The following is a 24,107-nucleotide window of genomic DNA, read 5'->3' as shown; positions in this document are numbered from 1 at the left end:
GGTGCGCGTCAGTCTGTTCTAGTGTAGGGAGAGAGCACACACAACGGTGCTGGCTGCTGCTGATTAGGGACAGGGACAGGAAAAAAAAACATTGTGGCTGAAAAGAATGTAGGGACAGGTCGGAATGTAGGCAGGGAAAGATAGAAAAGCATTTTAGGGACAGGCTGGAGAGAGTAGGCAGGGAGAGATTAGGAGACACAGGACAGAACAATCGTCCGTTAGCGATCTACATCGATTTTGCTGTGTGGAGGGTGGTGCAGTGAACGATCTTTTTGCCCTCACTTGAGCCCACTGAGGAGGAGGAGGAGGGAGAAAAAAAAATATATTTTTATCAGTCTGTTGTGTGCAGCGTTCAGCTATATTTTACTACACAGTGCTGTTCTAATCTGCTATTTAAAAATTACAAATTTAAAGGGGAAATTTTTTTTTTTTTCCTTCATAGCCTGCTGCTGACCGTGACATTAAACATAAGACACTGCTATGTTCACATGTGCTATTGAAAAATCACCAATTTTATATACTTTTTTCTATTCCGCTATTCAATATACACCCTTTTGGGGTGAAAAAAATTAAATTGCGGCATAGTCTGTATCGGTACGTGAGATACACCTTTTAAATTTGTTTGGCGAATCTCCTTCCACCGCCGAGGATTGCAGGGCGCTTCAGTTTGCCTCCTGTTCCGAAGTCCTCCTACTCCTCTTCCTCATCCTCCCTTTAGGATACAAAAAATTGTAATCGGGGCCTAGTCTGTGTTTGTACGTGTGAGATACACCGTTTTATATACTTTTTTCTATTCTGCTATTCAATATACACTCTTTTGGGGGTAAAAAAAAATTAAATTGCGGCATAGTCTGTATCGGTACATGTGAGATACACCTTTTAAATTTGTTTGGCGCATCTCCTTCCACCGCCGAGGATTGCAGGGCGCTTCAGTTTGCCTCCTCTTCCTCATCCTCCCTTTAGGGTACAAAAAATTGTAATCGGGGCCTAGTCTGTGTTTGTACGTGTGAGATACACCATTTTATATACTTTTTTCTATTCCGCTATTCAATATACACCCTTTTGGGGTGAAAAAAATTAAATTGTGGCATACTTTGCATATTTGACTGTGAGATACACCCGTTGTATTTGTATACTGTTTTTCTATTCCACTATTTAATAAACACCCTTTTGGGGTAAAAAAAATTAAATTGCGGCATAGTTTGCATATTTGACTGTGAGATACACCCGTGGGATACTGTTGTTGTTTTGTTCCGCTATTCAATAAACACCTTTCTAGGGCAAGATCATAAATTACAGAAATATGAGGAGAACGTCAAATAGGGGCCATGGCCTGGGTCGTGGTGCTGCTGGTAGAGCTCCTATTGCAAGGAGAGGATGTGGTCGATCTGTGCCAGCTACACGCACAAGTGAAACACCTTCCTCAAGTGTGAGTAGGCGACAGAACCTGCAGCAGTATTTGGTAGGGCATCATGCGCCTCTACAAGTGTTGAGGCAAGAACAAGTACAGGCGATAGTAGATTGGGTTGCTGACAGTGCCTCCAGTTCCTTCACATTGTCTCCCACCCAGTCTACTGCAGAAAGGTCAGAGTTGGCACCTGCAGCCGATGTCCAACCGTCTTTCACCTCACCCCCTTGCAAATCAGGCAAGCAGTCTGAGCCCCAAGTCATGCAGCAGTCTCTTCTTCTTTTTGATGACTCTGTCAGCAGGGTTTCCCAGGGCCATCCACCTAGCCCTGCCCCAGAAGTGGAAGAGATTGAGTGCAGCGATGCCCAATCACTTATTTCTCAAGATGAGTACATGGAAGGACCTCCGATGATGACGAAACGCAGGTGCCAACTGCTGCGGCACTCAGAATTGTGGAGACCGACAAGGAGGGCAGGGGTGAAGACTGGGTGGAAGATGATGTGGAGGACGATGAGGTCCTCGACCCCACATGGAATGAAGGTCATGCAGGTGACCTGAGTAGTTTGGAGGAAGAGGCGGTGGTCACACAGAGCCACCAGCACAGCAGAAGAGGGAGCAGGGTGCAGAAGCGGAGCGGGCGTGCCCTAAACACTACGCCTGCTACTGCCCAACGCAGCAAGGGACCGAGCGCACCAAAGCCAGCTCAAAGCGTGAAAGTTCTTCAGACAATGTGCTGATGACAGGACACGAGTGGTTTGCACGCTGTGCAATCAGAGCCTGAAGCGAGGCATAAACCTTCTCAACCTGAGCACAACCTGCATGATCAGGCATCTAAGTGCAAAGCACGAGCTGCAGTGGAGTAGACACCTTCAAAACCAAGAAAGGTCTCTGGCTCCTCCTGCTTCCTCTTCTGCTGCAGTCTCGGCCACTTCATCCACCTCTGTAGTGATACCGGCACCTGCCACCCCGAAAACAGACGATCTGTCAGCAACACCACCACCTGGGTCACCAACCATCTCCACAATGTCCCGTGGAAGCGTTCAGCTTTCCATCTCCCAAACACTTCAGAGGAAGAGGAAGTACCCCCCTACCCACCCGCGATCCCTGGCCCTGAATGCCAGCATTTCAAAATTCTTGGCCTTTGAAATGCCGTCATTCCGTCTGGTGGAGACGCACAGTTTTAAAAGCCTTATGTCGGTGGCTGTCCCACAGTACGTCGTGCCCAGCCGCCACTACTTTTCCAGGCAAGCCATCCCTTCCCTGCACAACCAAGTGGGGGGAAAAAATCAGGTGTGCACTGCGCAACGCCATCTGTGGCAAGGTCCCCCTAACTACCGATACGTGGACCAGTAAGCACGGTCAGGGGCGTTATATCTCCCTAACGGCACACTGGGTAAATGCAGTGGCGGCTGGGCCTGAGGCGGATAGCAATTTGTCCTTCCACCACCGAGGATTGCAGGGCGCTTCAGTTTGCCTCCTGTTCCTAACTCTTCCTACTCCGCTTCCTCATGCTCTACCGCCTCCTCATCCTGGCAGCGTAACACCTTCACCACCAACTTCAGAACAGCCAGGGGTAAACGACAGCAGGCAGTTTTAAATCTCATAGCAGCTCTGGGCCTAGACAGTTTGACGCACATCCCTTGCCTGGCGCATGTGCTGAATTTAGTGGTGCAGAGGTTCCTTAAAAATTACCCCGATATGTCAGAGCTGCTGCAGAAAGTGCGGGCCATCTGTGCGCACTTTCGGCGTTCTCACCCTGCTGCTGCTCGCCTGTCAGCGCTGCAGCGTAACTTCAGCCTTCCTGCTCACCACCTCATATGTGACGTGCCCACCAGGTGGAACTCCACCTTGCACATGCTGGAAAGACTGTGCGAGCAGCAGCAGGCCATAGTGGAGTTTCAGCTGCAGCGCGCACGCATGAATCGCTCTGCAGAACAGCACCACTTCACCACCAATAACTGGGCCTCCATGCGAGACCTGTGTGCCTTGTTGCGCTGTTTTGAGTACTCCAACAACATGGCCAGTGCCGATGACGCCGTTGTCAGCTTAACTATCCCACTTCTATGCCTCCTTAAAAAAAACGATTCGGGCGATGATGGAAGAGGATGTGGCACAGGAGGAGGAGGAGGAGGAGGAGGAGGAGGAGGAAGAGGGATCATTTCCAAGGCTTTCAGGGCAGTCATTCACAAGTGGCTCCGAGGGTGGGTTCCTGCACCCACAAACGCCAGGTACACAATTGTCCAGCAGGGGCACAGTTCTGGAGGATGAGGAGGAGATGGAACCATGTTCACAGCAGGGTGGCACCCAGGCCAGCTCATGGCCATCACTGGTGCATGGCTGGGAGGATACAGAGGACACAGACGATACACCTCCCACAGAGGACAGCCTTTCTTTGCCTCTGGGCAGCCTGGCACACATGAGCGATTACATGCTGCAGTGTCTCCACAACGACCGCCGAGTTGCCCACATTCTAACGTGTGCTGATTACTGGGTGGCCACGCTTCTGGATCCCCGTTACAAGGACAACGTACCGTCCTTAATTCACTCACTGGAGCGTGATCGCAAGATGCGCGAGTACAAGCGCACGCTGGTAGACACGATGCTGCTGGCATTCCCACCTGACAGCGGGGCCACAGTGGAAGCACAAGGCCAAGGCAGAGGAGGAGGAGGAAGAGGTCGCCAATGCAACCAGGGCACCGCCAGCACCTCAGAAGGCAGGGTTAGCATGGCTGAAATGTGGAAAAGCTTTGTCAGCACGCCACAACAAACCGCAGCACCAGCAGCTCATATGGAACGTCTTAGCAGGAGGCAGCATTTCACCAACATGGTGGAGCAGTATGTGTGCACACGCCTACATGTAGTGAATGACGGGTCTGCCCCCTTCAACTTCTGGGTCTCCAAATTGGGCACATGGCCTGAGCTTGCCCTTTACGCCTTGGAGGTGCTGGCGTGCCCTGCAGCCAGTGTATTATCTGAACGTGTATTTAGCACGGCTGGAGGCGTTATCACAGACAAGCGCAGCCGCCTATCCAGAGCCAATGTGGACAAGCTCACATTCATTAAAATGAACCAGGCATGGATCCCACAGGACTTGTCCGTACCTTGTGCAGAATAGAGATGGATACCGGCCTTACCCAGCCATTGTTATATTTTTGATCTTTCTCACTCTTTTGGGGTGTACCCTAATTTAAAATGACTAAAAAAAAGCAGTGTTGGCTACCTCGTCCCCCTCCACCGCCGCTTCCACCTACAACGCTACATCCACCGCCACCTCAACCTCCCTCCTACTCCATATGGGCCTCGTCCTTCACAGATGAAGAAAACTGTTTTATTTTTCTGGGTTTTTTTTGTTGTTTTAAGTTATTTCCCTATCCACATTTGTTTGCAGAGCACTTGCCATGCTCTTAACTACATTTTGCTGCCATTTGCAGCACTCTAGCCCTTTCCATTGATTTTTTAGAGCCATTTTAGTGCCTGAAAGTTCGGGTTCCCATTGACTTCAATGGGGTTCGGTGTCCGGGTCAAGTTCGGCTGGACCCACCGAACACGGACATCCAGGTGTCCGCTCAACTCTAGTTATTGTCATTCAAAATTTGACAGTGCTGAAAGCTGAAAAATGGCCTGTACTGAAAGAGGATGAAAGTGTCCATACTTGAGGTGGTTAAGTTACATTATTGCTAAGAACATTATGTGTTTGAAGGACTTCGTCCCATCTTTGGTGACCAAAGATTTCTGAAGGTGGGGAGGTGGGGGGAGTATGTTGCCAGGTGCAGGACTACATAAACATGGAAAAGGATACATTTCCATCTTAACACTCAGTTTACTTTAACTTTCTGGTGAGATACTGATGTTTTGCTGCACCACTCCCCTCTGGTCAGCAAGCCCATAGACTCAAAAGCCAAGCAAGCCCTTAGACTTCAATGTCTTCAATGACTTCAATGAGCGCTGAGAATACAGGGAGTTGTAGTTTCGGACAACAGCCATATAATAGGACCCATAGACTCTTTGGATTACAGGTCCCAATAGATACTGTGCAGGAGGAGGGGTGGGGAGAGGATTTTTTTTTAAACTGCTCAGGAAAGTTCTGTCTCATGGGTCCAGGTAGAGAGACAGAGATAGCAACCCTGCCAGTGTGGATGTTAACCTGAAATTGAGAGTGAGATACCCAAAGACAATACAGCATCACCCACCCTCTGCTTTCCACTGCTGATCACCAGAGGCTTTCAGGGATACCTGAGGGGACCCCTTCAACAGTGAGTGTCCACATCTGCCCATTATTGACTCTGCTAGCAGAGACTGAGCCACTGAGAGCAGGACACCAAGTGCATCCAACTCATACCGCACATATACCAGCCTTATACTGCACCCGCACCAAGCCTTTACTGCAGTTATACCGAATTGTCACTGTATTTGACCCACATCTACAATGAACCTGTACCACACCTATACCACGCCTTGACTGCATCTTTACAGCATGCTGGTTTTCTAAAACCATTGTTAAGCACAACACATCTACCTAAAGGGCCCCAACAATTACTGGCAATAGCAATAACTGGCAATAACTTCCCCTCCAGCAAAACCATCCTGCAAGTAATTTTTGATCCTTTGCCGTTTTTTTATTTTTTTTATTTTTTAAGGCCAGTGCACATCCAGTGGGTCTACGCCTAGAATAGTCACCCTTAGGGCACTTTGGCAGTAAAGTCTCCTGTATTCAGTAAATCAAGCTTTATTTCTGCCCAATGCTGCACTTCAGGTGACCTTGTTACTATTTATGCTGATCTGGACATCAGGGGGGAGATTTGCTAAAACTGGTGCACACAGAATCTAGTGCAGCTGTGCATAGTAACAAATCATCTTCTAACATCATCTTGTTCAATTAAACTTTGAAACTAAAATGTAGAAGCTGACTGCTGGTTTTGTGTGCACCAGTTTTAGTAAATCTCCCCAACGTGCCATTGTATTCCTAATCCTTATTTCTAATAATGCTAAATTGTGTTATTGCCTTTGTTAATACATTTTCATACTTTCCTCTTTACCCACTATATCATGTGACAATATATTATGTTTTCCTTTACTAACTGGTTCAGTGCCTATTTTCTTGGACATGGCAGTATTATTGGTTGTCAGATAATACTTTTAGTGATTTTCTGTGGTATTGTGTGCTTTAGCCTCTCTGACACACTAGGTTGAGTGTACAAAGTTCTTATACAGGTCGAGACAAATAAGAGGACAGTACAGGGGTAGCAATACATAACCAATAATGTCACTTTCACACAGTTACATAATGAGCATCACCAATGACCCAGACATGAAGATTTCACTTTGTCAAAGATGCAATTAATGATATAATTATTTTGCTTGAAGACTGAGTCAAAGCAGGCAAATCATCTGTACTAGGCCAGTAAAACAAAACAGGGACCATTTACTAAATTGCCATATAAATATGAAGAAAACTAAAATGAATACAGTATATATCATAATGGTGTTATTGGAAAAAAAAAAATTTGTTTCTGTTCATCCTGTAATCCCATGTATAGGAAAGGATGTTTTAAATTAAACTCTATAAGTCAAAAGTGATAGAATAGAAAAGATTGCTTATAATTGGCTTTCTTTTTTACTATCCAAGGTTGGAATTCACTAGTCTATCCACCACCACCACCCTATAATGAATCAGCATTTCAGACCCAGACAGGTGAGTTTGCTTTTTATCATCAGATTGTGTGTAATGAGTACATATGTACAACTGAAACATGTTACTAATTCTTTTGTTATTATATTTTAAATAGTGCTTGTGCCGAATACCATTCTGAAAACTGAACTTAGAGATATCCCTGCCCAGACTGTCTGTCCATCCTGCAATCTGCCATGTGTCACAAAAACTGAATATACCTCAGGTTGCTTAACAACGCTTTTATGTTGCCTGCTTTTTTTCTTTGGGTAAGTTTTATATAGATATATTTGCAATGTTTGACCTTTTACTTGCAATACACATGTATGCAAAATGTTTCAAGAGCTGAAAAATATTTGCTATCTGATAATGTAGGCCTCTAGATGAAGTCAATAACCCTTCATAATGATGAGTAAATACATTTGTAACTGAATAAGTAGACAATATGGGTAAGAATAGGGTGTTTCTCCCTTGACCAATCAACCAAGCTCAAGACCACAACAAAGCCATAGCCTGGAGCACCAGGTTACACCAGAAACTGATCAATGAAATCCAATCAAGTACAGAAACACTTGCAAGTGCCTCATTCAAGACCTGGAAGGCCTTCAAACACTCTAGCATTTATTAAACTGGCTTAGAAAGTTTATTCTTGGTTAGTTCAGGGATTCGGTCAAGGCACTATAGATGTGTACAAATTTTCCGTAGTAACCAGCTGTCCCTGGTTTGAAGAGCGGACCAAGCCATGCTGGCCTTAACCTTTCTTGTTTTCGGGTACCTTCTCCTACTCAGTGCCCCAAGTAGCCTGACACTTACTTGGATTCAATGTCAGATTATAATCTAATAGTTTGTCCTGGACCTGTGAGAGGTGTGAGTTGTTATTGGCACGTAAGGCTGAACACAGCGAAGTCACAATTCTCTATGTCTGCCTGCACCCCCACCCCAGTACACAGACTTTGCTGGAAGGATGTGGCTCAGTGATTTCCTTGTGGACCATAAGGTATGTCCACCCTTTTTTTGTGAAAGAGTAACAGTGTGCCAGAAACACTTCCACCAGCTGAGTTTTCTTTGTAGAAGAGACATGTGGGTTGATAAATGTAGAAAGTGTAGCACTAGATTAAATCTAAAAATATGAAAATGCAAATGCACCAAATAATATCATTAACATATACCATGCGTGAGAAATAACATTACAATTCCAACTGCATATAAAGTCCACATAAGAAAAGAGTAACAGATATGCATGTGACCAGATCTTCAGTGCACTTCTTTCTTATGCAAATACAACAAATAACATCATTATAATGTGTAATAAATAAAATTAAAATTTAAACAGTGCAAATAAAGTCTACATATGACATAAGGCTGGATGTTTGGGTACACGTCACGATGTGGGGAAACTGTGAACCACGTAAGTGCAATTTAAAATAAAAAGATGAATTTTTAATGTGGTTTTACACATTGGGGGTATTTCTTGTGTTTTGTACCCTTGATTGGAGTGAGCATTTTGGCTGTATTCCACCTTCTTTGGAAAGTTTGGAACGATTGAATATCCTTCCAATGAGCTGTACACACTCAATGCAAATGAGACTGCCTGTCTCCACTCAGTGCACCCCTTCCCCCTGCGCAGTTATGACTCACCAGATCCCTAGACCCAGGATAAAATGGGTCTAGCATCGCCTTTTGGGAGTCTTAAACACCGGTAATCTTATCAGGTGATAGAAGCTGATGAAGCAGAAATCACATGACCTATGCCAGGGCAGGTTAACAGATGCTTCCTGTCACATCAATAAATGTAGTTTGAAAACAAAACCATCCAAAAGACGGAAAACAAAACCAGTGAGAACTGAAAAAAAAAAAAGATCTTGGGTATTACCAGGAGAATCTGTGCCTACTTTAGCCACTCCTATTCCTTTAAAAATGTTTCTTCTATCTTATTAAAAGTGAACTCCAGTATAAGCCAATATTGCCTAAATACCAGAGGCAAGTGTATTCTTTCTTAAATCTTGTTGTGCTTTGTGTATTTCTACCAGATTTGTGCAGTAATCCAGGGTTAAACTGTACCTCTGTGCAAGAGTTTCCTGTAATCAACACCAGCCATTGTTGTTTTCTCTCTCCCCTTGTGCCCAGGGTGACTGGTCTTGTCTCTGCCCCTCCTGTAGTTTTTTTACAGGCAGTCTACTGTGGGTGGCTCTGTTTGGCCCCTCCCACAGCTCTGCTTCCTGCACAGGATATGCGCACCACAGTTATACATTTGCAACTACTTTTCAAGGTCGTAAGATTACAGTTGCAAAGTCATTTATTTCAGACAAAGTGAATTTATATCCTTTGTAGTTATTGAGAAACAAATTTGAATAAAAATAGTTGTGACCAATGCGCAGCTTTAACCACTTCTGGACCAAGCCCATTTCTGACACATGTTGTTTACAAGTTAAAATCTGTATTTTTAGCTAGAAAATTACGTAGAACCCCCAAACATTATATATATTTTTAGCAATATATTTTTTGTCATGCGGGATTTGCGCAGTGGTCTTCTAAATGCCATTTTTTTGGAAAAAATACATTTCACTGCATTTAAAAAAACTAAACAGTAAAGTTAGCCCATTTTTTTGTACATTGTGAAAGATGATGTCACGCCAAGTAAATAGATACCTAACATGTTACGGTTTAAAATTGCGCACACCCACGGAATGGCGACAAACTACAGTACATAAAAAACTCCATAGGTGCTGATTAAAATTTTTTTAATGGTTACCAGTTTAGAGTTACAGAGTAGCTCTTTTTTTAGAATTATCGCTCTTACTCTGGCGATCGCGGCGATACCACACAGTGATGTGTGGTATGAACGCTGCTTTCATTTGTGGGCATGACTTAAGTTGCGTTTTCTTTTGTGGGTAAGCTCTTGGCGACGGGGGGCGCTTTAAAATTGTTTACATTTTTTTTTCCTATTTATTTTATACATTTTTTAAATTTTAGCACAGTTTAAAAAAAAATATACAAAGCTGATCACTTTTATTGCTGTCACAAGCAATGTAAATATGTAAATATAGTAGGATCGGGGGTCTAAAAGACCCTAGACCCCCTCCACTGCACTTTAATGTATTCAAAATACTGAAATCGGCATTTTTGAATACTGACAGTTTTTTAAGTTTGGTGCCTTTAGCCGCCGAAGACCAAATCAAAGCCGAATTTGGCTTTGTTCGGAACTCCAATCAGCCGGCGGGCAGAGCCGTGGAAGGTGAAGGGGGGCGTCCTCTCCCGCTCACTGGGATAATGGTCCCAGCGTATCAGCTGTTATCACATGAAAGCCAACCGCCTGGTACTGGATTGATGCTTCTAGCTGCAGGCATCATCCCAGTACAACCACTTCTCTGAGCCGACGTAGGGCTACATTGATTCGTGGGAAATGGTTACATTTCCCAGCTATACCATGGAAGGTGAGTTCACCCTGGAAGTAATCAACAAGCTCTGAGCAATAAACTATTCAGTGATTGCAGTATATACTTATGTACACTTACAGGCCCAGATAATGGCAGCTAAGGAAGGATATAAATTGCTTTCCAATTGCTTACCAAAAAGGCGACCACATTAGTTACTACAGAAAACCTCAGGATGGATAAAATCTTAACTCTTTTTAAATTAGGCTAGTTACATATTTTAAAAGGTTTGGAAAAGGACAAATCCTAGTTAAACATATGTGTGTGTGCTTTTTATTCTGTTCCCTGTATATTCTACTTCCTGAGGAAGACATTTAAAAGTTTTCGAAGTTGTTGACACTCTCAGCTAGTACCACTTCCGGGGGGAGGGAGTTCCACATTTTTACTGATCAAACAGTAAAGAACCCTTTGTGGAATCTAAGGTTAAACCTCTTTTCTTCTAACCTCAAATTGTGGCTGCCTGTCCTTTTCAGGATTCTTTGAGTTTATTACAGTTTAAAACAGTTACTGAAGTCACTGATTACTGATATATTTATAACTGATATATTTATACCTTGTAACTGTAACCTTGTAATTTATACCTTGTAACCTAGTTACTGATATATTTATACCTTGTAATCATATTCCCTCTTAAATGGCTCATCTCCAGAGTAAAAAACTGTAATCTATGTAATAGATCCTCAAAGCTGAGGTCCATAATTTTGTTGCCATCTTCTGAACTCTTTATAATTCAACAACATCTTTGCTGAGGAATAGTGACCAAAACAGAACTGCATATTCAAGATAAGTCATGTTTGCAATGAGGCCAACGAATGCCCTTTTTAATGCATAAGATAATTTTGCTAGCTTTGTTAGAATTGCATGCTATTACTAATTTTGTGATCTTCAAATACTCCAAGATCCTTTTCCTTCACTGATTCTCCCAGGAAATCCCCTCCTAATCTGTTATTTGTACATGAACATATGGAACTGAACCTCATCTGCCATGCAGCTGCCCAACCCCTATTTTCTTAAGATCTTCCTGTAATAATACTGTATTCAGATGAGTGGATCAGGACTCTGGATCTGTAAAGCACTCTGCAGCTAGCTCATGTGGTCTGCTTTCTTCAGCAGACAAAACAAAATCAGTTCATAAAACCTCGGCTCAACACCAGTAAAGCTTGTCCGATACCAGGGTTTTAAAGTCCCAACCAGCATCAGGGGGTCCAAAGAAATGGTCATCACAGCTCGGCTATGTCTCAGTCATGAACAGAACTCAACAACAAAGGTGTCCGATAATATTAAATGCAAAAGTAATACAATCAAACACTAGCAGCGCTATATAGGCGGACTGTAGTATACAAACAAAAGTCCTTCAACATTCAGATGGGTATTTCAGGTCCTGAAGTGGGTAGGTTAAACACAGTCCTTTATAACAGGAAGGGTGTGAGGGGTCCTGACTGCAGCACCAGACTTCCACCACCACTTTGTGCACCCCCCCTATTCTTAAAACTCACCAGATGACAGTGAATCAAGATCCTTCAAAGTTTTCCACCACTTGGCTAAAACGTTGGACACTGGACCCACTTTTCCTCTATTATCCACACAATCTCCTCCGTTTCCAAAGACCATGTAAGTGAACAAAGTGGGGCAACAATAGTGTAATTCCGCCAATGACGTTTATTAAAACACACAGCAAACAACACAATGTAGCCCCTCTCTCCTCAGGATGTCTACTTACAGGAGGAAGCATATAGTGAAGGCATTGAGTGGAAGTATAAAATCCGCTGGAAAACTCTGTCCCAAAATTATGGGATCTGGGATGAGCTCTGGCGTGTCTGTAGGTGTCCTATGCGACCGCGAACAACGGCCCTGACGCGTTTCGTCTTCCAACTTCAACAGAGAGCCCGTGTGCGCGGCGCGGTCGTGGGCTATTTATACTGACGCCGGCGCGTTCGCACTCGCGCCCAATCAAGCGTCACCCGGAAGTCAAACTGCAATGAGCATTTCCGGTAGTGACCACTTCCGGCGTGCATCCTCGCTCCGCCCAGAATCACGGCGCGGGACACGCGTCAGACCGGAAGTGCGTCACTGATGTAAACATCCGGTCGGCTTCAATGACAATAACACAGGAAGTGATCTCCCTGCGCTAGTCAATCGTGTCTCACATCTCATATGCACGATGCTGACCCCATCTATGCATGAGGGAGTTGTCATCTAGCCGAATCCTTAAGCCAAATCACAGGAAATCCAGAATACTTAGCCTCAGTTTATAATTTTTAAAAGCATAAAAGCATAAATAAATTACACTGAATGCCATTCACCGTACATAAAATATATGTCATTATTAAATAAACATGTATAAAACTCATTCACAGTCTCATGAAAATGAGTATATGATTAAAATTAGAAATGAAATTGATATGATAAGAATTCACATGCCTAGTAAACACAACTAAATTAATAAAATAAATTTAAAAACCCCCAATTGTGGGGCTAGATACCACAATTATATTTATCTAAAAAATAAATAGAATTCAAAATTATGTGCGGATATAAATTAACATACACCAAAATGAAGCTCATAGTTCTGTGGTGGTCTGATGAACCACCATTAATAGAAGGTTATTATCAAAAACACTTGTATGTTACTGATTAATACGAATAAACAAAGAAAGGCCCTTAGATCAAACGATACAGTATGTTTACACTGCTCTAAAGAGATGGATATGTTGTACCCAGACATCAATAATTGCTAATGAAGCAGTTGATGTCTAGGTCAACGTTGAGTCCCTTAGGGTGCAGGGAGTCCGTCTGGTAAATCCAATTTGTCTTGCGTTTCGATATTTCGCGGACCATGTTGGATCCCCTCCAAATTGGATCAACCTTCTCCACACCCCAAAACTTCAACATAGTTGGATCTTTGTTATGAACGTTTCGAAAGTGTAAGGATAAATTGTGATCTTTGAAGCCATTTCTAATATTGGTAATGTGCTCCGAAATCCTAACAGATAATGTGCGTTTTGTCCTTCCAATATACAGTAAGTTGCAAGGGCATTGTATGCAGTACACAACGTGTGTGCTGCTACAGGTGATTAGATCTTTAATTACAAAAGTAAGTCCATTTGATGGAGAAGAGAAACTTGTGAAGTTTCTTAAATGAGTATTAACCTGTTTACAGGACTTGCACCTCCTACATGCAAAAAAGCCTGTAGTATTGTCCCAGAACATCTTCGGTCTTACAGGGGGGTCCAATACTTTTTTGACCACCTCGTCACCGAACGTGGGTCCCCTTTTGTATATGAAGGTTGGGCGCTCAGGAAGGAATTCTCTCAAGACTTTGTCCATACAAAGAACGGGCCAGTGTCTATTCACAATATCTTCTACCTCTCGGTATTGGGCACTGTACTGAGAGATGAAGCTCCATTCATGTGTTTGCGTTCTTACTTTAGCGGAGTCTTTCAAACATTCCTCTTGGGACAAAGTGCCTATTTCCCTTATGGTGTTATCGAGTTTGGTCTCTTGATAGCCTTTTTCCAAAAACCTCTGTTTGAGAACTAGAGACTGTGTCCTATAGTCCTCATCAAGGGTACAATTCCTTCTGACCCGAAGGAACTGTCCCCTGGGGATATTAGATAACCATTGTTGGTGATGCCCACTCTGGACGGGGAGATATCCATTTCGGTCGGTGGGCTTGAAGTAAACTTGTGTCTTCAGCCCACCTTCCAAGAGGGATATCTCCACATCCAGAAAGTGGATCCTCTCTCGGCTCCAATTGAAGTCCAATTTTATGTTGTTCCGGTTATCATTCAATTTATCACAGAACAATTGTAGGGAGGACTCCGAACCAGCCCACAAGAAGAACAGATCGTCAATGTATCTGCGATATAAAATAAGCTCTTCATGTTGGGCTGCGTAGATAAACCTATCTTCCCACTCGCCCATGAAGATGTTGGCCAAACTCGGAGCGAATTTGGCCCCCATGGCTACCCCTCTCTGCTGCTGGTAAAACACTTGATCAAACCAGAAATAATTTCTAGCTAAACAAAAGTCTAGTACATCCCTCAAAAACCGTTTTTGAATATCTGGGATGTCATCCCGTTTGCTAAATGCCCAGTTGAAAGCCAGTAAAGCATCGTCATGTTGTATGATTGTATATAAGGAGGAGACATCACCAGTGACCAAGAAGAAGTCTTGATTAATCGGTAACTGCACCTCTCTTAGTGCTAACAAAAACGCTTTGGTGTCTCGCAAGTAGGATTTCAGTTGGAGTACACTAGTTTGTAAGAAGGAGTCAAGGTACTCTCCAAGCCTTGCTGTGACCGACTGAATACCATTCACAATCGGTCTCGCTGGAGGGTTAACCTGGTCCTTGTGGACCTTAGGTAGCGTATAAATGGTTGGAATACGGCTAAAGCTGGGTACCAGGTATTGTTTCTCCTTCTTAGTTAAAATATAATTCTCATATCCACTTCTTACCAATGTCCCCAACTCACGTCTATATTGTACGGTAGGATCAGTTGGTAAGATCCTATATGTGTCCTTGTCAGATAACATTGTGGAAAGTTGGGTGAGGTAGTACTCCTTCTTAAGCAATACCACCCCCCCTCCCTTATCCGCCGGACGTACAATGACGTCTTTTCTTTTTTCAAGGGCCTCCAGCCCCTCTTGGATGTGCCTTGGATTCACACCCTTTTTGTTGGGAATTTCCCTCAGGTCCTTAATTACGAGGTTCTTGAACACCTCTATATGTTGGTTGGATGACTGTTGGGGGTTAAAAAGTGATTTATTCTTGAAACCAGCTTTAGGGGCTCCTATCACTCTTGCGGGGTTCAGATAATATTTTTTAAGGTTAATCTTCCTTACAAACTTGTGCAAGTCTATATATACGTTAAATTTATTAACGGGCCTTTGCTTAGCACACTTCAAGCCAGCATGTAGAATGTTGATTTCTTTATCGGTTAGGGATACTTCTGCCAAATTATAAATTCCGTCTAATCGCTGTCCAGTCTTCTTTTTTTGTTCCCTGCGTCCTGCTCTAAATCCTCTCGAGGTCGATCTCTCATAGGGGGCTGTAGATCCGATTGTGGCCCCTTCTCCCGCCCCTGCCTCTTCCCCCCCTCCACGGAAAAGGGCGGGGAGGGTTTGGGGGAGGGGGATTATACTCACTATATTGAGTTAGAGGATCCTCTAATATTGGGGCCCTCCACAATCGCAGGGAGTATACAACCCTCATTGGAGGCCACAATCGGATCTACAGCCCCCTATGAGAGATCGACCTCGAGAGGATGTAGAGCAGGACGCAGGGAACAAAAAAAGAAGACTGGACAGCGATTAGACGGAATTTATAATTTGGCGGAAGTATCCCTAACCGATAAAGAAATCAACATTCTACATGCTGGCTTGAAGTGTGCTAAGCAAAGGCCCGTTAATAAATTTAACGTATATATAGACTTGCACATGTTTGTAAGGAAGATTAACCTTAAAAAATATTATCTGAACCCCGCAAGAGTGATAGGAGCCCCTAAAGCTGGTTTGGCCAACTATACAGTGGGAACTGATAGTGGTCTCAAGAATAAATCACTTTTTAACCCCCAACAGTCATCCAACCAACATATAGAGGTGTTCAAGAACCTCGTAATTAAGGACCTGAGGGAAATTCCCAACAAAAAGGGTGTGAATCCAAGGCACATCCAAGAGGGGCTGGAGGCCCTTGAAAAAAGAAAAGACGTCATTGTACGTCCGGCGGATAAGGGAGGGGGGGTGGTATTGCTTAAGAAGGAGTACTACCTCACCCAACTTTCCACAATGTTATCTGACAAGGACACATATAGGATCTTACCAACTGATCCTACCGTACAATATAGACGTGAGTTGGGGACATTGGTAAGAAGTGGATATGAGAATTATATTTTAACTAAGAAGGAGAAACAATACCTGGTACCCAGCTTTAGCCGTATTCCAACCATTTATACGCTACCTAAGGTCCACAAGGACCAGGTTAACCCTCCAGCGAGACCGATTGTGAATGGTATTCAGTCGGTCACAGCAAGGCTTGGAGAGTACCTTGACTCCTTCTTACAAACTAGTGTACTCCAACTGAAATCCTACTTGCGAGACACCAAAGCGTTTTTGTTAGCACTAAGAGAGGTGCAGTTACCGATTAATCAAGACATCTTCTTGGTCACTGGTGATGTCTCCTCCTTATATACAATCATACAACATGACGATGCTTTACTGGCTTTCAACTGGGCATTTAGCAAACGGGATGACATCCCAGATATTCAAAAACGGTTTTTGAGGGATGTACTAGACTTTTGTCTAGCTAGAAATTATTTCTGGTTTGATCAAGTGTTTTACCAGCAGCAGAGAGGGGTAGCCATGGGGGCCAAATTCGCTCCGAGTTTGGCCAACATCTTCATGGGCGAGTGGGAAGATAGGTTTATCTACGCAGCCCAACATGAAGAGCTTATTTTATATCGCAGATACATTGACGATCTGTTCTTCTTGTGGGCTGGTTCGGAGTCCTCCCTACAATTGTTCTGTGATAAATTGAATGATAACCGGAACAACATAAAATTGGACTTCAATTGGAGCCGAGAGAGGATCCACTTTCTGGATGTGGAGATATCCCTCTTGGAAGGTGGGCTGAAGACACAAGTTTACTTCAAGCCCACCGACCGAAATGGATATCTCCCTGTCCAGAGTGGGCATCACCAACAATGGTTATCTAATATCCCCAGGGGACAGTTCCTTCGGGTCAGAAGGAATTGTACCCTTGATGAGAACTATAGGACACAGTCTCTAGTTCTCAAACAGAGGTTTTTGGAAAAAGGCTATCAAGAGACCAAACTCGATAACACCATAAGGGAAATAGGCACTTTGTCCCAAGAGGAATGTTTGAAAGACTCCGCTAAAGTAAGAACGCAAACACATGAATGGAGCTTCATCTCTCAGTACAGTGCCCAATACCGAGAGGTAGAAGATATTGTGAATAGACACTGGCCCGTTCTTTGTATGGACAAAGTCTTGAGAGAATTCCTTCCTGAGCGCCCAACCTTCATATACAAAAGGGGACCCACGTTCGGTGACGAGGTGGTCAAAAAAGTATTGGACCCCCCTGTAAGACCGAAGATGTTCTGGGACAATACTACAGGCTTTTTTGCATGTAGGAGGTGCAAGTCCTGTAAACAGGTTAATGCTCATTTAAGAAACTTCACAAGTTTCTCTTCTCCATCAAATGGACTTACTTTTGTAATTAAAGATCTAATCACCTGTAGCAGCACACACGTTGTGTACTGCATACAATGCCCTTGCAACTTACTGTATATTGGAAGGACAAAACGCACATTATCTGTTAGGATTTCGGAGCACATTACCAATATTAGAAATGGCTTCAAAGATCACAATTTATCCTTACACTTTCGAAACGTGCATAACAAAGATCCAACTATGTTGAAGTTTTGGGGTGTGGAGAAGGTTGATCCAATTTGGAGGGGATCCAACATGGTCCGCGAAATATCGAAACGCAAGACAAATTGGATTTACCAGACGGACTCCCTGCACCCTAAGGAACTCAACGTTGACCTAGACATCAACTGCTTTATTAGCAATTATTGATGTCTGGGTACAACATATCCATCTCTTTAGAGCAGTGTAAACATACTGTATCGGTTGATCTAAGGGCCTTTCTTTGTTTATTCGTATTAATCAGTAACATACAAGTGTTTTTGATAATAACCTTCTATTAATGGTGGTTCATCAGACCACCACAGAACTATGAGCTTCATTTTGGTGTATGTTAATTTATATCCGCACATAATTTTGAATTCTATTTATTTTTTAGATAAATATAATTGTGGTATCTAGCCCCACAATTGGGAGTTTTTAAATTTATTTTATTAATTTAGTTGTGTTTACTAGGCATGTGAATTCTTATCATATCAATTTCATTTCTAATTTTAATCATATACTCATTTTCATGAGACTGTGAATGAGTTTTATACATGTTTATTTAATAATGACATATATTTTATGTACGGTGAATGGCATTCAGTGTAATTTATTTATGCTTTTATGCTTTTAAAAATTATAAACTGAGGCTAAGTATTCTGGATTTCCTGTGATTTGGCTTAAGGATTCGGCTAGATGACAACTCCCTCATGCATAGATGGGGTCAGCATCGTGCATATGAGATGTGAGACACGATTGACTAGCGCAGGGAGATCACTTCCTGTGTTATTGTCATTGAAGCCGACCGGATGTTTACATCAGTGACGCACTTCCGGTCTGACGCGTGTCCCGCGCCGTGATTCTGGGCGGAGCGAGGATGCACGCCGGAAGTGGTCACTACCGGAAATGCTCATTGCAGTTTGACTTCCGGGTGACGCTTGATTGGGCGCGAGTGCGCACGCGCCGGCGTCAGTATAAATAGCCCACGACCGCGCCGCGCACACAGGCTCTCTGTTGAAGTCGGAAGACGAAACGCGTCAGGGCCGTTGTGCGCAGTCGCATAGGACACCTACAGACACGCCGGAGCTCATCCCAGATCCCATAATTTTGGGACAGAGTTTTCCAGCGGATTTTATACTTCCACTCAATGCCTTCACTATATGCTTCCTCCTGTAAGTAGACATCCTGAGGGGAGAGGGGCTACATTGTGTTGTTTGCTGTGTGTTTTAATAAACGTCATTGGCGGAATTACACTATTGTTGCCCCACTTTGTTCACTTACATGGTCTTTGGAAACGGAGGAGATTGTGTGGATAATAGAGGAAAAGTGGGTCCAGTGTCCAACGTTTTAGCCAAGTGGTGGAAAACTTTGAAGGATCTTGATTCACTGTCATCTGGTGAGTTTTAAGAATAGGGGGGGTGCACAAAGTGGTGGTGGAAGTCTGGTGCTGCAGTCAGGACCCCTCACACCCTTCCTGTTATAAAGGACTGTGTTTAACCTACCCACTTCAGGACCTGAAATACCCATCTGAATGTTGAAGAACTTTTGTTTGTATACTACAGTCCGCCTATATAGCGCTGCTAGTGTTTGATTGTATTACTTTTGCATTTAATATTATCGGACACCTTTGTTGTTGACTATTTGTTTTATAGCAGCTGCTTTTGACGTCAGGTCTTTACTATTTATTTTACTTGTGTGCCATCTTGTATCTGTTGAAGCGCAGGGTGAGTGTATATATGAGATTGGTATCTTTACATATTTATCACTCCTTTTTGTCCATGAACAGAACTCAGCTCTTCCTGCAAACATTTCCTGTTCCATGTCACCTCACTGACACATGCTTAATGCTTCCTTGCCCTTTTCAGACCTCTTCTGCAGGTGGGTTAACCACCAAGGAGACCATGAGGCCTGTAGTATGTTTGGAGGCTCTTTCCCACCCATAATCTCACTGAGTCTCTGAATTCCTGGTCCCATAAAAAGGACTTAGCAATCTTGGGGAAACTGCAAGTAAGTTTTCCCCTTTTACAGGACCAACCTGGAACCCCTCACCCTGCATAGGTGAGATACCCTGAATACTTTTCATCCCCCTAAAGGTATCACAACACAAACAAAGGGGCACATATTCCCATCCAGGTCCTATTCCTGGTGTCCTGTATAGCAGGTACCATATTTTCATCCCAGCGGGGTCTACATATAGCATCATTCCAGAAATATGGACTAATAAAGAGAAAGCCAAAAGACCACATAGTGTAAATCCAAAAAACTTCAATGGTTTATTAAAATAAAGAGATATACTCCCAAACATAAAAACATGAGCGCATATAAATTCAAATTCAGTCCTGGGGCTGACGCGGGCCACTTCCGGGTTTCAAGGTCCATTATGATGTCATGAACGTCGACTCTCCCCCTTGCATTTCATCACAAATGATGTAATCCGGGGAGTGTGGCGAAACGTGTGCCATTGTGAGCCAATGTGAAAAGATGCCACCTACCTGCTGAAGAGTGTTTCTCGTGATACAGCTGCACTTCTTATACTTCTTATGATTTAGAAGTCAGATTGTTCAGCTACTCACTTTGCACTTCACTAAGTACTATTTTATTTGGAATTTACTCACCCAACACTAGATTGAGGACTATTTAATTAAACTTATTTTCTCTAGCGCTCATTGACAGACGTAGTCCTCGGTGATACACCACCTTCGGGTTATGTTGCCTCCACAGGAGCAGGACTAGACAGGAAATTAAAAAGCTCTGGCCACACCCTAGGGGCAGTCCCAGAGGGTATATCCTCTCTCTCTCTGCCTCAGCAAATCAGTTATTTTCTGTCTAGTTAGGAGTAAGGACCTAGATACCTTGCTGGGATCTTAGGTCCTGGCAAGATTTTTTTCTTAAAGGATTTTTTAGACAGCTTTTTTTCTCCAGTGTTCCTGTGAGATCTTCAAGCAAGAAAGCTGAACTGGGCGATGGGCTGGATGTTGAGATCCGGTGGTCACCCCAGTTCAGCCTACGAGCGCGTGCAGGCCATAGCTCCGCGCTGGGTCGGCCGCGACAAAGTCCCATTAAAGGACTGACCCCGCGAGTTAAACGTCTCGCTGAAACGCCAAAGACCATGAGTCACGGCGTCCATATCGGTCGACAGCCCTCCCGCCCCGGTGGAGAGGGGTACTGTCAGGAGTTGGTGCCCGCCTGGTTCCGGTATGGTGAGTAGTATGTTCCCCCTTTTCCCCTGACGGGTCTTGTGGTGAACGCGGGCCCCTCTCTGTATGGTAAGATAGAGTTCCCCTCTATCCTATAAATGACACAGATCCTCCTACTTTGAGTGTGATTTTATGTGCAAAAAGCCAAGAGGCTTGGTTTGGGAGCTAACAATCTAATTGTATACATGTTAAAAAGATTATAATCTGTGGCATTCTGGGAATCTTACGGTGATAAGAATAAGCTACCTACCAGTCAGAAGCCACGGACATGTAGACTGCCTTCCTAATCAGATCTCCAGCTATTAGCAGGCCTCCCGAATGGCCATGCGGTCCGCCAGGGCCGGTACCGCCAACCACGCCAAATCCCCATGCAGAGAGAGTGTTGTGTGCCCTGCAGCACACCGCTATTCAGTACAGGCCGCCGCCATTTTTTTTGCTGGATCGCACGAGCCGCCATTTTGGCGTAGCCTCGTGTCTCCAGCATGGGGGCGGCCATGTTTGAGGTGATCCAAACACCTCGTGGAGCTAGGGGAGGCGCCGGAAGGCGTGCAGAGGGGCGGAGCCGCCTCCTTTCTTCCTGGGCAGCCAGCCAAAAGACTTCCTGTTTGTCAAGACAGCGCTGTAACCTGTTGCAGTTAAACTCTGAGCATCAAGTGGTGAGCCTGGGGGTCTATCTCTCTCTCTCTCTCGATCGATAGGGATCCCTAGCAGGTAACACTAAGGGGCTTTTTGTGGCGCTGGGGGTCTGGAAAAAAAAAAAAAAAGTTTTTTATTTTTGAATTATATTATCCAGGAAGTGACTGGAATTATCATGGACCCTGCCACACATATTCCCCCACCTGTTTCCCTCGAGGGGGCCACGGGACCCGCCGGTGCACAGAGTGTAGAGTCATTTACAGCAATTTTGGAGTCTATGGTGGCTCGGGTGGAGGCGGCCTGTCAGGGACGGGGGTCAAGGAAGCGACCCCCGCCTACCCCTATACTATCTGACACCTCTGACTCAGATTCAGAGATGGTCACTGCAGTTGCAGGTTCCTCTGCAAGGGCTGTTATCCCAGGTAAAGCCCCCTCAGACAGTGAGGAGGACGCTTCTTCTCCTGCTATAATTCAGGAAGAAGCATTGGTGGACGCACTAGTTGTGGCAGTGCAGGAAACCTTAAAACTTGAGGCTTTACCGGCAGAGGCAACTGAAACAGAGATTCCTTTTGGTACTAATAAGCCCATCAAAACGGTGAAGGTTTTTCCTGTACCCAAATGTTTCGGTAATCAGATTAAAGGAGAATGGGAGCATTCTAAACGTACCTTTACTATTTCCAAGCGTATTGCTAGACGCTATCCGTTTGAGGAATCCATCATTAAGAAATGGACGGTACCACCAGTGGTGGATCCACCTATTTCCAGGCTGAATAAAGCCACGGTTATCCCAGTGGAGGACACTTCGTCCTTTAAGGATCCGGTGGATCGAAAGATGGAAGCAGAGTCCCGCACTATCTTCTCTCTGATAGGGTCAGCATTTAGACCAGTAATTGTTATTGGTCTAGTTTCCCAGACACTTACGGAATGGGCGAAAATGGTACGCCAAGACCTTAGGGGAAAAGATATTCCCCAGGAGACATCTGATTTGATAGAACAGATTATACAAGGGCTACAGTTTATCTGTGACGCAGCCTTGGATACTACTCCCCTATTAGGGCATGCATCTATGTCAGCGGTGATCCTCAGACGTGTGCTGTGGTTAAAATGCTGGTCAGCTGACCTAGGTTCCAAAAAGACCTTGACAAATCTCCCTTTTCAGGGGAATCGTCTATTTGGGGCCAACCTAGATGAAATCATCAAGGATGCCACTGGGGGCAAGAGCACTTTTTTGCCACAGGCTGCTAAAGCTAAGGGACCTCGCAACAAGCGAGGACCTTTCTTTACCGCCCATAAAGGGCGCCCGGCTGGTACTAGCGGGAAAGGCAAGACTCCTCCAGGAGGGTTCAAGAAGGGCTGGTCGGACAAGCAGAGGACCAACCCAGCCAAACCCGAAGCAAAGGAGTACACAGCCTGAAGGTGCGCCCCCACCCGGTTTCAGGGTGGGGGGACGTTTTCACCGGTATTCAGGTCATTAGATCGAGCATCAACCACTACTACCGGTGCGATTCTTCCCTTCCAACATTTAAGTACTACAGGAAGCGGTAGTTACCGTTCCCTGAATAGATCTTTTCCTTTACCTTTTCCTAAGATTAGTCCCTATACCTCACAGGAATCGGATCTGGTTGACCAGATAGGCCAAGTAGCCTCTAGTCGGGTGACTTCGGTCCCTGAGGTTCAACCAGAAAAGATCACCCTTCCTGATAACAATCAGGTATCTGATAAATGTGTGGGAACAGAAAACGACCAGACTTTCTCGGATGGTCGGGGTCAGATACCTCTAGGGACGCCTGGTTCAGATTCTATCAGCGCCAGTGGTCCTAGAAATTCTAGGCTGGCCTCCTCAAGCCGGCCTGGCCGACTTGGACATGCTAGTCGCAGACGTTCCGTGGGAACTTCGTCTCAGGGAGTGTCTGTGGTCTCAAGGACCAATTTACCATCATGCTTTACAGTCGCTGGGTTTAATGGCCTGGCCATTGAGACCCAAGTACTGAAGGACAGAGGTTTGTCTACTTCAGTCATTCCTACCCTTATTAAAGCAAGGAAAGCGACTTCCAGCAAGGTCTATTATCACACATGGAAGACTTATATTGCGTGGTGCGAATCTTTAGGATTTCCTCCACGTACCTATTCGGTGACTCGAATATTGGCCTTTTTGCAACAAGGGGTTGAGCAGAAGCTAGCCTTGAGCACCATCAAGGGTCAAGTTTCAGCATTAGCAATCTTCTTTCAGAAACCTTTAGCTACCAAGTCCTTGGTTCGGAATTTCATCCAGGGGGTGCGGCACCTGGCTCCTCCAGTCCGCGCGCCCTTACCGCCCTGGGATCTTAATTTGG

The 24,107-nt window shown here is 44.4% G+C and overlaps 1 protein-coding gene across 1 annotated transcript in view; it reads left to right on the top strand.

Moving 5' to 3' along the window:
* LOC309557993 (uncharacterized protein) overlaps nucleotides 1–24,107 on the top strand; it is a gene marked incomplete at both ends in the record, with an annotated part of 120,458 nt that overhangs the window by 61,922 nt on the left and 34,429 nt on the right. Inside the window, 2 exons of the mRNA XM_082260901.1 lie at nucleotides 7,035–7,100; nucleotides 7,195–7,345. Coding sequence (XP_082117027.1) covers nucleotides 7,035–7,100; nucleotides 7,195–7,345 — 217 coding nt within the window. The remainder of the gene's footprint in view (nucleotides 1–7,034; nucleotides 7,101–7,194; nucleotides 7,346–24,107) is intronic.

The sequence above is a fragment of the Pelophylax lessonae genome (genome assembly GCF_965119305.1).
Source record: "Pelophylax lessonae genome assembly, chromosome: 6".
NCBI lineage: Eukaryota > Metazoa > Chordata > Amphibia > Anura > Ranidae > Pelophylax > Pelophylax lessonae.
The sequence above is the reverse complement of the archived record's forward strand: the minus strand, read 5'-3'. Positions and strand labels throughout refer to the sequence as shown.